At 38.8% G+C, this 16,917-nt stretch overlaps 1 protein-coding gene across 2 annotated transcripts in view; it reads left to right on the top strand.

The window, feature by feature from the left end:
- The window catches only part of TNKS (tankyrase), a 129,466-nt gene that overhangs the window by 21,483 nt on the left and 91,066 nt on the right, over positions 1-16,917 (top strand). For both annotated transcript variants that reach the window (XM_030239523.2, XM_030239524.2), the window contains exon 3: positions 6,894-6,989. In XM_030239523.2, coding sequence (XP_030095383.1) covers positions 6,894-6,989 — 96 coding nt within the window. The remainder of the gene's footprint in view (positions 1-6,893; positions 6,990-16,917) is intronic.

Below are 16,917 nucleotides of genomic sequence, written 5' to 3'. Positions count from 1 at the left end.
CTAGAGTCAATGCTTTTTTAAATTTTTTTTTTTTTGGGGGGGGGGGGAGGTTTTCTTGGTGGGCAGCCACCTGCTTGCTTTTTCTTCTTGCCTGTGACTTCTGAAAATTTTCCAGTTGTCTATTGCAGCATTCCAGCTGTGTGGTCCTTTGCATGATGTTTCAGTGATAGTGGTGATTGTAGCTTTTTAGCTGCAAAGTGGCTTCCACCTCCTCCTGTTTGCTACGGTGCTGTGTGCATGGTATGGAGACACTTCAGCTGTGTCTCTGACCTTACCACCTTCTTAGAGGACCATGCCATAATTCCTTTGAGGCATTTCACAGGTGTTTTCCTAGTTCCTAACATATCATCAGTCCCTGACTTTTCTCTGTTGCTCAGAAATTTATCACTTTTTCTGGGATACTTGTCTGCTGCTCCCTCTTGCTGTCAGAACTCTTGTTTCTGTCTAGGCTATTAGGGAACACCACCTAATTCCCTTTAAAATTTTTTGTTTCAACATAGTGGAGCCTAACATTGCTTTTGTAAGCTTCTGCTTCATACTACTGTAGTTGGTGTATTTGTCTCTTGCTCTGTCTGGCCCCAACAAAGAACAAAACCAACATGCTGCTTCACTGGGGACAAACCCATGTCTGGGATAATGGGAAACTGGAATGCCCTGAACAAGGGAAGTAGAGAAGGCAAAATGATGGGAAGCACTAAGCAGCTCACACTGACCCAGTAGGACTTTGGCGGGTAACATTAGATATACTCTAAACTACGAACACAAAATTACTCTTTTCAGCTCCTATCACTGGCATGTGTCCCTGTGCTGTCCTTGTTTGTGCCAACCAGAGCATGTCATGTTGTATGAGGATTGGGCAAGTGATTGCTTCTCTAATCTGCCTTGTTGCCTGACCAAATGTTTGCAGCTGCAGCCCCCCAAAGCAGGGTGGGCAGCACAGGGCTAGGTGTGGCAATTCTGCCAGTGTGGTCTAGGTGAAACAGGTTGCCCAGACAGGTTGTGAAAGTCTCTTTCTCTGGAGATATTCAAAAGCCTTCCGGACACTCCTGTCCCTGTTCTGCCACCAGGTTATCATGTCTTTGAGCCAATGATCTACCTGCAGTGTTTCCAGATATGTCTGGTTATTGCCTCTATCCTATCCTGACTCTGAACTACGTGCTTTGGTGTGCTTAGCCTTTCTGCTCCTTAATCCTCTCTTCATTCAACTTTGATGGCATTCACTACAGAGGGGCAGTCAAGAGCATAGGACCTGTCTCTCCTTTTTTTCCTACTCCTCTTGACTGAGCTGGCAGTGGTGTTTGAGGCCATGTATGTCATCAGGTCCAGCAGCAATACTTAAATCCTTAGAGCTCTGTGCAGCCCCTGTAGTGATACTGTCTCTCATGTTTTTTCCTTGCAGTTCCAATGGCTGATGGGTACTACAGCTTGTTTCTCCATGACACAGACAAGACTGGGTTTGCTCACAGAGGTGGAAGTTCATCTGTGATACAGCAGTGGTTGATATTATTAGCCGTAGATTATGTATTCAGTTTTATAAAGCTGAGAGTAGGGTGCTACAACTTTTGTTATATATGGACATTTAGCAAAAAGGCTTGTGTAACTGGTAACTTGCTAAAATTGAATTATTGGCTCTAAATCACAGAAGTATAATATCTAGGCAAGAAACTGGTGTTCTTGTAACATGAGAAAAGCTTCAAAACTTCAGTGGTTTGATTGACACACACTTGTAGTTTGATTTACATGTACTGGTAGGGGAGAAGATGCATTTAGCATTGGCTGAGAAAAGTTTATACTCTGGATTCCAGTGTGTTGTCTAGATGTTTTCAGAATGTGAAGGTAAATAAGCACGTTATGTTTCATGTTAGCTTGGAAACATCCTAGACAAGGCTTAGACTGAGAGGTGTGTGTGTTCCTGGGACCTAAAGTTAGTGAGAGACTGACCAGCTCTAGAGGTGTCACTCAGAGAAATGGAAGATAGTGCCTTCAAAAAGAGGCCTTTTTCTTAGGTTGTATCCTCTGTGCCTTGATTCTTCAGGAGAAAGTAGATAAAGCTCAAGTAATATAGTTTGAAAAGAACCTTTGGAGATTGTCTCCAGAGGTTGAGTTTGAAAAGGGGGAAGAAACAATATGTAGTAAAGCTGGGGTAGCTGGAAGGGATGCCCCAGCTTGTGCCCCAAGCACAAGGCAGTGGGACAGTGATAAAAAATTGGTGGGGAGAGAGTAGGCAATGGTAGAGCTGTGAGCAACTCTTGAAATATAATTAAAAGCAGTAGGCATCTTGGAGTACAGATACTTCTGGGAGGTCTGCCTGTTGTTTTTGCATTTTTCACTCAACAGTCAAAAATTTGGATGTGCCCTTTTTTTTGTATTTGCATGTTTCTGATTTGAAACCCAATGTGAACTTTTCCATCAACATTCCTGTAGAGATAGTCAGTAAGCTGTAGATTTTGGGCCTAGAGAAGTTGTATCTGAACTATACAGATCTTTGTGCTAATATGAACAAACAAATGTATTTTTATCCCTATTCTATTTCCATTGTATTTATGTCTTTCAATCAAAAGTGTTTTTATTTGGTGCACTTTCAACTGTGGGAGTAAGAAGCAGGAAGGACTAAGTACTTGGGTGATGGTTTCTGTGTAGACGAGCTTCCTTCCCTCCACCCCAGTACAAACACACTTGTTGATAGCTACTGGGGAAGTTTTTGCCATACCTTGTTGGTGAAAATGTGAAGGTTGAAAGGAACAAAAGTAAAAATGTTTGCTCTTGACAGCTCAATGAGGTTTTGTTGGTTAACTTCACAGTTCAATATACCTATGCCAGGAGGCTCTGGGCCAAGTGTCTCATTTTAGGAGTCATCCTGCTGTAGTGAGTTGACAGTAATGTGAAATAATTAGTGATTGTAGTATATGCTCTATGCAATACAGCAGCTTTTTAAAAAACATAGTAAGACTTACGGCCTTTCTTGTCTCTAGTACTGATCTGATAAAATAACAGTGTAATTAAATAAGGTATTTCAGATAGTGTGTGAAAATCAGAACCTGAAGTATTTTAGCAGTTGCAGTGAGGGTAAAAAATATAACTCCAGACCAGTCTATGTTTGTACTATAGATAACGTTACAGAGTTTTGACATCTATATGCAATATGAAGATTCAGTAAAAAGAGGATCTTCTTTATACTGTTTGTACAATATGGTCTATAGAAAAGGCAGGACTACTCTGTTAATGGTATTGCTAGATTATTAGGGGCACTGCCTCCAAAACAGAAAAATAATACACCCCAATGTCCCCATTGTCCAGAGGAAATAAACCAGCATATGCAGGTATGCTAATTAAAAGTTTCAGGAGTTACTTTTGTGCACAACATCCTTGCAATACAAGGAACAATTCTGTTTCTTCTAGAACTAGAACAGAAGTTTCTTGATAGAAACTAACTTCCACATTCACTTTTCAGGCTACTCAGAAACCATCCTCTAAAACAGTGTGCAGTCTTTGAAATCCAAAATAGCTACAATTATCTAGAACAATTCTTTTGCTCTGTTGTGTTTCTTTATAGAGGGGAAGTTTTTTTCCCCACAGAGGAGATCTATCTTGCAATTTTTATACATCCCTGGCGTATTAAAAAGGCAATCTAGAGAGACAGACTGTGTCTAGATGTCAAATATCCTGTTGTTAGAAGAGACTTTGTCTTGGGCTAAATTGTTGAAGGTTTTGAAGATGCAGGAGAACATTCAATAAGAAGCCGCCTGGGGTTTGCCAGGTATTGAAGTACAGCTGTGTTATACTGATAGCCTAAACATCAAATGCTGGATTTCTCTTCTTAATTCCTGTTGATGACAACATTGCTCACTGGGATATCTTTTTGTGAAATTTTGTACTTAAAAGGTATAGAGATGTTAGAATAAAATAGTCACTAGAGGAAATATAAGATGGCCTTTGTGACCCATTTGCTTCCTTTGTTCATATGCATTCTATTGCAGTCTTTATATTTATGTAATTGGTTTCTTTTTCCAATATGCCATTGCCTTAATTTCATGGCGTAGATGTGTTTCTAGGACTGAATAAGGGCAGTATCTGCAGGACCATACCTGTGGCTGTTGGAGAAGCTGGAAGATGAGTGGGATGAATGATTGCAGAGACAAGTAGGATGAGCCTCATGGTTACAGCAGTTGAGTTCTGATAGGTTATTTTTCTGAACCTCATTTGGCCACTTTCAATATGTGTTCCACAGGCAGTCAATAATTCCGGGTTTTCCAGACAACCAGCTTAAGTCTTGTTAGTAATTTTTTTATGTATTTGCCTGGGTTTTAAAATGCCTAAAATCTGGACACAGAAGTTTTATGTTGTAAGCCATGGCCAAATCCTTCATGGTTCATTAGTATGACTGAACAGGTTAGACAGAGTGCGTAATTCTTTGTCATTTTACCAGGGGAGGCGCTGGAAGGAGGACTGTGTGTGTTGTCATCTGTGTTTGCCAGTAGAAGAAGCAGGGAAGCACTCTTGATTGGTTTGCATAGGATGGAAGAATCAAGAGACTTGAAAATGTGCTTCTGTTTTAGCACTGAGCTCAGGCAGTTGCAGATGCCTTTGAGAGTTCTACATAAGTTGGCATTTTCTAAAGTCACCTTTGTGGCCCTAACTTGCCTCAACTTGGCATCACTTGCTAGTTCAAACCTCCAAGTGGGTCAGATCCCAATCATTCCTCTCTCCTGGTCTTTCTTCATGGACTTTCTTTTCTGGGCTATTATCTTTTCCCCTGTCGCATTTTCTTTTCCAGTTTTCTCCCCTAGCTCTTTGACTGAGGCTTTTTGCCATGAGAATCCTTTGTTGCCTTCTGGTCCGGTCAGAGCTGTGTTTCAGTATTTTGTACTGCCTGCTTTCTTTTGATGGACAGCTAGTTGCTGGTAATGTCTTTCAGGCTACTACTCCTACCCTGGTGCCTCTTGGGACAAATGGCTTCTCTCTTCCCAGGTATACAGTCACCAACAGGGCCCAAGGGAAGAGAGATGGGACATACAGAATCTGTCTCTCCATACTCAGTTCCTATACTGTCTGTTGTGTTTAAAAAAATCTGCAAAAGGTCTTGTTTGCCTGTTCCTACTGGAATGTGCTTGAGTGGCTTGAGAGGCTGGCTCAGTCTCAAACCTGTCCATGAGTAAGATCTCTCAGTGGGTGGTAGCACGTATGGCACAGATGGTGTCTTCAGAGATGTAGGTGCTAGAGCCTAACAAGATTCAGTGAGCACGTGCTGGCTGGTTTTTTTTCTCTCCTCCCCATTATTTTGGTGATTTTGTCTTGACACAGGGGAAGAAAACCCCACTACCAAACAAAAAAAGCTTAGGTTTTTTCATAGGCTTCCTACTTGAGTCTTCTTTCAAACATACCAGGCAATTGTGCTTTCTCATCAAAGAGCAAGATCAGTCTACGATAGTTGACTTCACCAAAGCACCAGACTTCTGCAAAAATTCACCTTGGGGGCAAGCATGTAGCATTGCAACCCTGTAAGTTAAAATAGATGAAGTTTGGCAATTTTTAAAGGATTTGAAGTCAGAAATATATAAGAGAAGAGGTTTGAATAAAAACAATACTACAAGTTAAATTTTTAATTTAGCAAAAAAGGTTTTCTGAAAAGTGTTTCCTGATTAAAGCTTTTTAAAAATCTATCATGTGTGTGTATATATATACACAGTATCAGTAATTAGTTTTGTTCTGAACTGGATTATGTTTTTTTCTGGAGAATTCTGTATGTGAAGTATTTTTATACCCTTAGTTACAAAAACTGTTTGCAACTATTTCTTTGTCTTGACTTCTTCAGTCCAGCTGTATCACTACAAATATTGTTACATGAGCAACCATAACCATCAGCTGTTTTTTATTACTCATCTCTGTGACCTGAGTTTCTGTATACTGTCGTGTTATTCACACTTGTACAAAATAAGTATATTGCTCTGAATTTGTAATATGTTGTGCTTATTTTGTATGGCATTTGGGGCCTTTTTGTCAGGCTTCTAATGTTGCCATGGGCTTAGTTTTCCAGCTCTGTCTTGGTGGTGATCTGTATTGCATTATGTTATTTCTGATCAAAAAGGTTCACAGGTGAAATACTGTGAACAGGTGAAATACTGGGATTTTTTTAATGAACTTTTCTAGTTGATAGTTTACTATATGAATGCCTTCCTAGCCTTATGGTTGTCTATTGTATACTAAGTGTTTTTATGTACTTGAACTTCCATTTGTTTATAAGCTTAGTAGTAGCATTGAGTATAACAGCCTCTTAGCATCCAGTCTGCAGGGTAGCAGGTTACAAATCTTACCCTATTTGTTACACTTCTTGAAGGTGAGCTGATATGCCATGGTTAACATTTCCTACGCAAGTGATGAGCCACTGAAAGGCTGGGGTATTGCTGACTTATAGAGGCGGGGTAACTTGGAATATTCAGCTGGAAAAGGAACAGGAGTGGTAACAAGCAGCAGTAGTGGTAGTAAAGGCAGAAGCAGGTTCCACAGCAGACTTCCCAGTGTGAGTCAGTGAATGCACAGAATACCAGCTAGCTGTCAGGAGGAGCCTAAACCTGACTATTGCAAGAGAGTTGGGGTTCATGTTTATCATGCAAAGTCATGTGGTCTTACCATATCTTAACTTGCCAACTTAGCCTTAGTCCGGAGAAGATCCTTTGCTGCAGTGCTTAACAAAAAAAAAAAAAAAAAAAAAAAAAAAAAAGGAAAGAAAGAAAAAAAGGAAAAAAAAAAGAGAGAGAGAGGGAGAAAAAACAGAAGGAAAAATAAAGAAAATTGTGCAATGTTTGTTTATGCCTCCATCATGCCGAGGAGACACTTAACAGTAAATAACCTGTGTATACCTGAGGTAAGATACTGTTTCTGCTTTCCCTGCACAGTGCTGCTGCAGCACGGAGCTGATCCAAACATTCGGAACACCGATGGGAAATCTGCACTGGATCTGGCAGACCCTTCAGCAAAAGCTGTACTCACGGGTAAGATGCATACATCTCTCAGCACTGTAACCTGAGTTTATTTTGTGTCTATAAGTTCAGCATCAGAAAAGCCTTCTGCCTTTCCAGATTTTCTGTTGTGTAAGAGCATTTTAAAAACTGTCTTTTACCGGATTTCGTGTTGATGTAATTGTTAATCTGCTGTGCTGCTATAAGTTTGCTTATTCTACTTATGCTGTAATTTTTCTGCTGCAATATAATTTGTTATTTACTGTATTTCTCTGGGTTTTGTCTTTTTAATTGATACCCAATAGACAGATTGAACAGGATCCCCTAGCCCCTGGAAAAAAAAAAGGGAAAAAAAAATCAGGTCAGTTGTTTTAAGACCTTCACTGTTAGGCAAGCAAGGACGTTTGTGTAACTATAAAAGTACCTGTGATCTGAAAGACAACCTGCTACTGATTGCAGAGATCAATACTTAGGTTAGATTTTGCTGCAGATTCACATGCTGCGCTTTCCTTCCTCTTCCTTGTTAGTCATTTTGGGTTGAACCCTTTCTCATCTACCAGTTTTTTCCTTTTTTGCAGCTGTTAACTGCAAAACAAGGTTTCATGAAAATATCCTACAGATATAACTTTGTTTTTACAGAGCTTTGATTTTTTAATAAATTAACTGTTGTGGCATACCAGTGAGCATGAAAAGTATAATATATAGTTGCCTGTCAAATCAGTATCAAGAAATACATGGTCCTCTGTGCTGATTTTGTCATCTAGGAAATAATGCTTAAAAAAAGTAATATTGGATTTTAAAATACATACAATTAGATTTATAGAAAGGGATTCAGCAGCTGAGGTTCATTTGAAGGAATAGTTGTTTTTCTTTTGCCTTTATTTCCCCTATTCTCTCTCTCTTTTTATTGACAGCTTAATTTATGAGTTATGTGCTATGAAACACCCATATTCTTTCTTCAGATTATGTTCAGAGCACACCAGCTCCCTTCACTTTGTTAAGAACATTTCCTCATCGTCTTTCTTCAGTGCACTGAGTGCTATACATAATTATCTACAGTGCTGCAGTGATTTGAGAGTGCCTTTGGAACAGTGTACTTTAAATACATATGATTTACTTTAATTACTCTGTGTCAAATTTAAACACGTTCCTACAGTGTTAACACTAATGTTAGCTGTGCTAAGCAGGTTCATCTGACTTTTGGCTGTTAATGGGTACAGTTGTACAGATGCTGAAGATAGAGAGGGCATCAGGGAGTCAGTGTACCTCAGAAGTGTTAAAGGATATATGCCATTTACTTGTGGGGAACTTGACATACCTACAGTGTGGGGGTTACAAGCCCTAAGCTGCTCTTCAGGCTATGCATCTTCAGAGGATAGTAGAAGATTAGGAAAGTCTGTGACCTCATGTCTGCTCCACTGATTTCTCTGGGCACTGGATCACCTTGTGCTTTAGGCAGAGGAGAGGGCAATGTGTCATAGCAGACAAGTGGAGATGAATTTGAAGCAGCCCTCTGAGAACATCCTGTGAAATGCAGCCAGCCTGTCTCTGGGCTCACCCCCAGTGCCTCACACATAACATCAGTGACTGAAGCTGTCTGCAGCCAGTGAATGTTACCAGGTTGTGCATGGAGACACACATGGTGCTATAAACATGTTTAGTTGTTCATAAGAAAGCATCATTTTTGGGTGTGTTTGTTCTTCCCAGCAAGAAAATCAGCTTTTGTTTTATCAGCTTTGTCCTCAAGGTGGCTCTTGGCTACGCAGGGCTCTGTGCTGTGTACCTGAGTTCCAGGCTGTGCAAACAGGGCTGTAGCTGCCATGTGATGCACAGTAACTGAAAAACCTAACACTGGAGATGTCATCTAAATGGAGGCTAGCTATTAAGAGCTGTATTTTTCTGGGTGTTGCCCTGTTTTATACTGTCTCTGTTAGGCTGCTATTTCTCATCCATTTTCCATATGTTGTTACCTTCAGGTCTTGCTTCATCCCTCTGCAAGAAGGAGGCTTAAGGGATTTCTTAGGATCTATCTGACTGGGGATAATCTTTAGCTACAGCAATGCTTTGCAATTAGGTGCATCAGAACTTAAAGGTATTACTGGATTAAGGATGAGGAGGATATATTAACTTGATTTTCAGTATTTAGTACTGAATGGTGGGGTTTTAGGAATGCTCATATTTAGAGCTTTTGGAAGTGGAGCACAGTCTGTAATTTGTTACTGTATTTGCATCTTTAAGCAGCATGCATGTGAAGGCTGCTCTCATTGTTATTTTTGATTCCTTTTTCTATCTGTGTCTATTATAGAATGTCCTGGGTTGGAAGGGACCTTAAAGACCATCTAGTTCCAATCCCCCTGCTCTGGACAGGAAGGATGCACCTTTAATTAAACCAGGTTGCTCAGAGCTCCATCCAACCTGGCCTTAAACACTTCCAGGGATGGGGCATCCACTGCTTCTCTGGGCAGCCTGTTTCAGTTTCACAGTAAAGAATTTCTTAACATCCAACTTAAACCTACTCTCTTTCAGTTTGAATTCATTTCCCCTTGTCCTATGCCTACACTCTCTTCTGGTAAGAAAGAAGTCTCTAACCATCTTGCTTTTAGGCTCCCTTCAGGTACTAGAAGTCCACAATTAAGTCACCCCAAAGCCTTCTCTTCTCCAGGCTGAACTGTTCCAGTTCTCTCAGCCTTTCCTCATAGGAATCCTGATAGATCACAGACCATAATAGACTTTTCCACATTGCTGCTGTATTGGTTGTTGAAGAACAAAGGTTCTTCTTAAAACTTTTTTAACCAAGTATTAGCATAGGTTCGTGCATCTGTGTTAATTGCTTTGTGAATGAACTGTGATTACAATGTCCCTTTGACCTCCAACACAGCAAAAGTAAACAGAAAACTTGGTGGTAATTGATTAAACCTTTTCAATTTGACAAAGAATTCTGTATGTGTTTTAAAAGCGAAATTCCTGCTGCATAAAAAGCATTTCTACTGTTCTGGCAGCAAATGCTCAATCCTCAATGACTTGTTCTTTTCTGTCTTCCAGACTAGAATACTGTATACTCTCCTTTTCACCTAGATAGCAGAAAGGACATGCAATGCAGTACTTTCTGGCACGACTTCCAGCCATTTTCCTGCAACATCCTCTTAAAATATGTGTTTAATAAGAATACATAATGCAGATGAAAGTGTAATATTTTGATGGAAATGGGCTTTGAAAACTTCTTTGTAGAATAAAGAGAAGAGTATGGAAATTAAAGACCCAGTACCATCTTTTTCTTCTTCAAAAAAAGTTACATAATTGAGGAATCTACTTTTTACTACCTAGAAAGTAGCCTCTTTTCCTCCTTTTGCAGGATAGGTAGCATTTGTGTGAACCAATCACTTCATGTTTGAGAGGGTGAATATTTTGTTTCTTCTTAGTTAGCATCCCATTCTGTTCCTGAATCACGTTGTCAGGAAAAGGATTGTAATAATCTTTTTCTCTAGGCTGAAGTGGTACTACAGGTTCCAAAAACATAGCACATCTCGGAACATCTAAGAACTGTTAAATAAACCAGATTAATAGCCTAGTTTTTTGTTTGGTTTTTAATTTTATTTTAGTTTAATTGTCTTAGGGATATGCGGTTTCTGAGATGGGAACTCATCTTTGTTGCCATACATAGCAGTGTGGCACTCCCATCCAAAACAGGGCCTTTGGGAGCTTTTGCACTCCTAGTCATATTAGTCTTCATTATTTTCTTACCCTGATTATTGCCTCTTTAAAGATTATCATCCTTTTATATCTTCTCTGTACAGTATATGACGAGCCAACGCTCTTGTTAATTATGTGAATTATATTTTTGTTTGGTTTTTTTCTACACAGTGATGCTTTCTTGACACTTATCCCCCATATTATCTGCTATTCAGAAATGCTTTCTTTATGTGAATAGTTGTTCTTTGTACTTGAGCAGTTTCCAAAGGAGCTGTTAGCAGGAGCTGAAGGCTTTTTTGTTGGATAATACATTTTTGTCTGCTTCATGCCAGTGTTTTGTGGGGTTGGTTTTTGTTGGTTTCAAGGATTACTCCCTTGAAAAAGATGAAAATGAAAAAAGTCTGAAAACTGATGCACTTCTAGATTAAAGGAAGATTTCTTAGGTATGAAATAATGTCTTGTTTGTTAATAGAATCAATTTTCAAAGTTAAACAAGACTCTCATCTGCCTGCTTACTATGGAAATAATGTCTTTTATAAACAAAGTGCTTTAGGTCCTATTGCGCATTTCTCACTTGAGTTTTTTGGAGGTGAAGGACAGCTTGATGAGGGAAAGTATAGCTGGGCTAAGGTTACTATAGGTGTTAATGAGGATTCATGTTTTCATCTATTTGTCATGTCAGCTTTTTAATTTAAGCAGGAAGCATAGTTCATGTATTGAAATATATTTGCACAATTATTTTTGAAGTGAATTGCCATTTATGTGTAATTTACCTGCAAGGAAGAGAAAAATCTGATATTTCATTACAATATTGAACTTCAGGGAATGGAAAATGGATTTTAGGTACAACTTACCCATTTTAAAAATAGCAGGAAGAGAAGAAATTTTAGTTTGTTAATTTTGTTTTTGCTGTGGCACCTTTACAGCTTGACTGTCTGAAATCCTGAACTATTTCCTTTTGGGTTGCTGTTGCTTCTTTCTAGGTGCTCTTAGGATATTGAAGGCCTTCCAGAGAGACAGTAGCACTTCATTTTTGGAGGTGCTAACATTCTCCAGCTTCCCTTTAATTGATCTAATTCTTACATAGTGTGTACTAAATCAGATCATTTGGACAAGGTTTAGCTTCTGTCTTTACAAAACTGTATAATAAACATTAGTACAAAAGAAAAAGTGACTTCATGGTAAGGAGGGCAGGTGCTGCTAAAATGGTTTGGGCCACTCACTTGTCCAGGCCATTATCCTCTCTGACAGTAATGCTGCGTTACAGGAAAGAGCAAGAAATCCCGCAGTTGAGGAATATCGTGGACCTGCAGAAAATATTCACCTTATTTCATATAAGCTGTTGATGCATATCTTGAAGCAAGAGGTGTGAAGAGCCTTTTCCAGAACTTGTTGGAGCTTTGAATGTATGTTTTTGTGATTGTTACTTGTTTAGCATTCAGGCAGGTTTACTCTTCCTTTTTACAAAGACCTAAGAGGAGGAAATAAACCATATGCTCTAGTTCATGGGTATGAATGCCATATGATGATTTTACATTTGGAGTCCATGGTGGTCTGTTACATTTACTTCCTGGAGCATTATGAGCAATATCAGCTTTTCTTTGGGAGTGCTTGGACCATTGCTCTTCCAGTCTTTGGAAAGATATGGGAAAAAGGTACTTGTGGCACAGACTTGGAACATAAAGTCTACCATTTTGGTGGCCCTCATCTAGAAGCTCTAATTCTATAGATTTTAAATCTTGTTTTATGTTTTTTAGAGAATATTATAATGATAACTATCTTGATGTATTTATAAATGTATAGTTTTAAAAATCTCATTTAGTATGTGGTCTAGTTCCCACTTTCTCTATGAAGCAAGTGCACAGGTTGCTTAGCAAGCCACGAGTTAGATGCCATCTTCTCTCAGTTCTGGTGTGGTGACATTTCAGTTCTAAAACTGAAAAAAAACCCAATTTCCTTTTTTCTCCTTGAGAGGAATGTGGAAGAAACAGTCCTCTCTTTGTTCTAGACACTGTGCCATACTTGGTGTGCACTTCTGCTATATTTCTTCTTCAAGAAGAGCAGTTCTTGATCTTTAGAATGAGGACGTATGAAGTTTCACCTCAGTGAAAAGGAAGTTGCGCTGTGGCGGTACTGCTGGAATCGCTGATTCTCTTCCCGCTTTCCAGCACTGCGTTATTATTTCAAGATAGTGTATCTTGATTTGAGCACTGTGCTCTGGTACAGCATCCCATTGACTTCTGCAGGGATGATTTAATAGCTTTCATAGCATTTTGTTATTCCAGGTTTTATTTAGGCTAAGTTTGTTTTTTATTACCTCTCTGATTGTAGAAGAGCTAAATGGTTTATGGGAGCCTCTAAAGCAATTTTGAGTTCTGAAGTTTGTGGTTTATATTCCAGTATAATTCTAGGTGATTTATATTATGCATTCAGTGTTATTGCTTTGTCAGTTCTCCATTTTGTTGCTCATTCCCTCTGTTTCTTTTAGGTCCTTCTAGCTTCTGCTGTTTTTTCTCTGGTAATTAAATAATTTAAGTATTTCCTTCAGTGTGGTAGGTTATTTAACACAAGTTGCAGTGTATTTTATCCTTAAGGAAACAAGTTATTCCAGCTTTTAAGTATCTGAAGTATTTTGGTTCTGACTCCAAAAATGTGTAATTTTTTAAATCTCTTATTGAGGGACTTGTGCAAGGATTAGTGTGAGCTGATGTGTATGTTCTGCTGCCTAAAGTCTGTTTCCATGCCTTAATGTGCTTAGATTTCTTCCTATTGTAACTTCAGCTCTGGGTGCTTGTTTCATAGGGCTTAATTTTAGGATAATGAGAGCTTCTCTCTTTTCTCCTGCTCCATATTTTAGAGTTATCTTTTGTTTAAGCTTAGATGTATATCTTGAAGTGGCTTATTTGGAATGTGGGTGTCAGCCTAGATCATGCAACTTTTCATTCTTTGTGACCTCAATTTAGGCAGGGAGTTAAAAGTCTGTAGTCTGTTGTGTAGGTAGTCAAGTAACAAGAGGCACTGTGGGATATAGAATTGGTGCTTTTATGAAAAACATGGTTTTGATTTACACCATCCCTCTGGCAAGGATTTTCACTCTTTTTTTCTTTTTACTGTTATAACAGTTCAGTAGTATTTACTCTTCAAATGGAATCAAACTCTGAAGTAGTCAAAGGAGCAAATTATCTTTTCAGAGTTTGCACAGAACACCTAAATCAGTTGTTTGGTTTTCTGTTTCTCATTTCTGCTGTTTTATAGAGTTATGGATGCTTTGAAAGCTTTCAGAAACCTAATGTACAGAAATTTACCTAGCCTGTACTTTACACTGAAATTTTACAACATCAAACTGAAAAAAGGCATTTCTTCCCAGGGTTTGTTGTTATTCATATGGACAGAATAATGACTAAGATCTCCGTAGCTTGTAAGTAAAGAATACAAAATATATTTTTCATGCTGCACTAGGAAAAATAATAGCAGAAATGTGTAAGAATACTCTCTGTTTCCATAGTGCATCAGAGCACTCTTCTTTTTGTTGCTCTGCCTTGAGTACTGACCTGTCTTATACTTTATTGATTTTTTTTTTCTTCTCTAAGTGTTGATTAGGTAATTTAGTTTGTTGCTAATTTTAAGCTTTGTTTGTTGGGTTTGGTTTTTTTTTTTCATATTCTGTGTTGTACATTTCTGATTTTCATAGCAATTTCTGCCAGTCTTAAGACCAAATACAATTTTGATCTCTACTACATTTTTCCATTGCCCATGGATGACCTTCCTGGATTATTGTACCAAAATGGCCTTTTCACACTCTATACTGCATGTGATAATAAGCCAGGTGCAGTGGTAAGAATTGAGTGGATGGAGAATGTTATGTCATATAGCTTCTCATTTATTTACTTCTTTTTGTAAGTAGGATAGTTAGGCTGAAATTTTAACTATTTAAATGTAGTTTCTGTTTATGCTTAATTCTAATATGAAATTTAGCCTGTAAGCAAGCATATAACTCTTAGGAATGAATTTTTAGCTAGCAGGACAGTTCCTGCCTACAAAAGCTCCCATTGCTTTTATATCTCATACTGTAGCTTCTAGAACAGTCCTTGATACTTTTCTTTGTTTAAATGTTGAAAGCTATGAGCCAGTCACAGCTGAAATCTGTGGGGTCTGTGAATTCACACACAAAACATTTAAGTTGATGTTTTTCCAGATTTAACAGATGAATGTAAAAGAATGTTAATGTTGTGTAAGGAAAATGACTAGGAAATGGGAGAGGAAGACAATCTTAATTTTGTCTTTTTATGCATGTGTTAGGACACAGCCTGCTTATAAGACTGCACACTGTTCCCCGCTGCCTCGTTCAGCAGGATGGATGACTGTGCTCTGGGGTGGAATCAAGACTGCACAGTGTGGCAGTGCTGGGCACTCTTTCTGTACAGAGCTGCTGCACCAAATTTGTTGTGGTGAGAGTGCGCATGATCTTGCCGCCTGAGAGGTGCTCCTGCTGTCGTGAGCAATGGGCACAGGATGCAGTTCAAGTTGTCTGCAGCATAGGGCACTGTGTTGGGTCAAAAACTGTGTGTCCCCTTTAACTTCACTACACATGTGCTTGATGTAATTTAAGTTCAAGTGTAGGACTTTGCCAAGGAGTTAATACTCTGAAATTTAAAGGGACTTGAAAATTCTCTCGTAGATCAGACAATTTGTACTGAAGACAGTAACAGTGCTCTGTGGGTTTGTTTGAAGCTCTTTGCAACTTCCATGCCCCAGGTTTTGTATTGCTCTTTTGCTGGATCCCATTTCACCTTCGGATGCTCTGTCATAAACTGATTGCTGATGTGCACTGGACTCTGCTGCTAAGTTGCTCCTTCCAGCAGTTTCTGTGTGGTTTCCCATTTATAAATCAGGTGTCCTGCAGATAAGATTTAGTTTGTTGTGCTGTCCTTATTCATGATACGAATGCAGAGAGTCAGTCAGGGATCCTGTGAAAGTGGTATGGTGGTACTGGAATGCACATACAGACAGGTTGAATTTAGCATGCATGGAAAGTCAACCAGATATTGGTGGGGAGTGTGTTTCAATATAAATAGATTCCCGTAGCTTCACCTTTTTTAGACTTTCTCCCACACTATCCTTTTTTCCTGTCCCTTACTTGTGTAGGTATCTACTTGCTTTTTCCTGGATATTTGTAATCCTAGCTGTAGTCTTCAACAGTTTAGACATATGGACTTGGATTTATCAGATTGGCCGTACTAGGCATTTTTGCTAAGTTTGAAATGTGGCAGAACTCTTGGGTCAATCAAGTCTCTCTTCTAAAATGTCTAGATATTAAAGTTTCTTCTCAAAGAGAGTAGAAGAGTTCAATATTGTATTCAAATACATAAAACATTATGTATGATCTTTGTGGACAGCACAAACACTTTGTTTTACAGATGTGGTGAATTTATAATTTAAAGAAACTAAATTGAGGTAAGCAAGAATTTCAGCCTGAAGGAGTCAAAATTGGCAGCATTATGATTGGGAACTAGTGTTTAAATCACAGTTGTTAAGTAACCTTTAGTTTCCTAGCAGCTATCACAAATGCTACCAGCTCTGTTTACCATTGATTTATTGTAAAGAGTAATTTCTTGAGTGAAGCTTGTTTTGCTTTCTTGTGGTGCTGTGCTTAGACCACCTACCTTGAAGTATTTCAAAATTAATTGGCATAGAGAACTTTCATAATTGGAGAAATATGTAATGGAAATGGAATTGACCTAACTTATTTGATGAGATGATCTGCTTGAGCAGGCTCAGATGCAGTTTATATTTCATATGGCCATGGGTTAGATATTTCTTTGTTATGCAGAACTTTCCAGAGATGAAGTAGGAAAAGCTTATTCTTAGTGTCATGTTACTTATACTATCACACAGGCCAAACACTACAGGTCTGATGTGCATCTTTTATGCCATGACACAAGCCTGGTGTCCAAACACTTGAGGCCATCCATGCAACTTGTTCTGTGGGAGGGGCAGTACATGGAGGAGAGAAGGGAAGGGGAGATGAAGGTAATCCAAAACAAATGGCTGTGACCACTTCCTTATTGGACAGGTTGCAGAGGATAGTTGGAACCTGTAAGAGACTCTGTTTTCTTTCTAGAAATATTCCAGAAACCCCTCCATATGATGCCACAGCTGACTGTGGCATCATATGGAGTGTTAATGTGGAGTCTTGATACATGTCTCTCCACATAAAGGGTGTCCCACTTACAAGAATGAAATAGAAGTGCATTGCTTCTGTTGTATTTTA

The sequence above is a fragment of the Serinus canaria genome, chromosome 4 (assembly GCF_022539315.1).
Source record: "Serinus canaria isolate serCan28SL12 chromosome 4, serCan2020, whole genome shotgun sequence".
Lineage (NCBI taxonomy): Eukaryota > Metazoa > Chordata > Aves > Passeriformes > Fringillidae > Serinus > Serinus canaria.
This window is presented reverse-complemented; position numbering and strand designations above follow the sequence as displayed.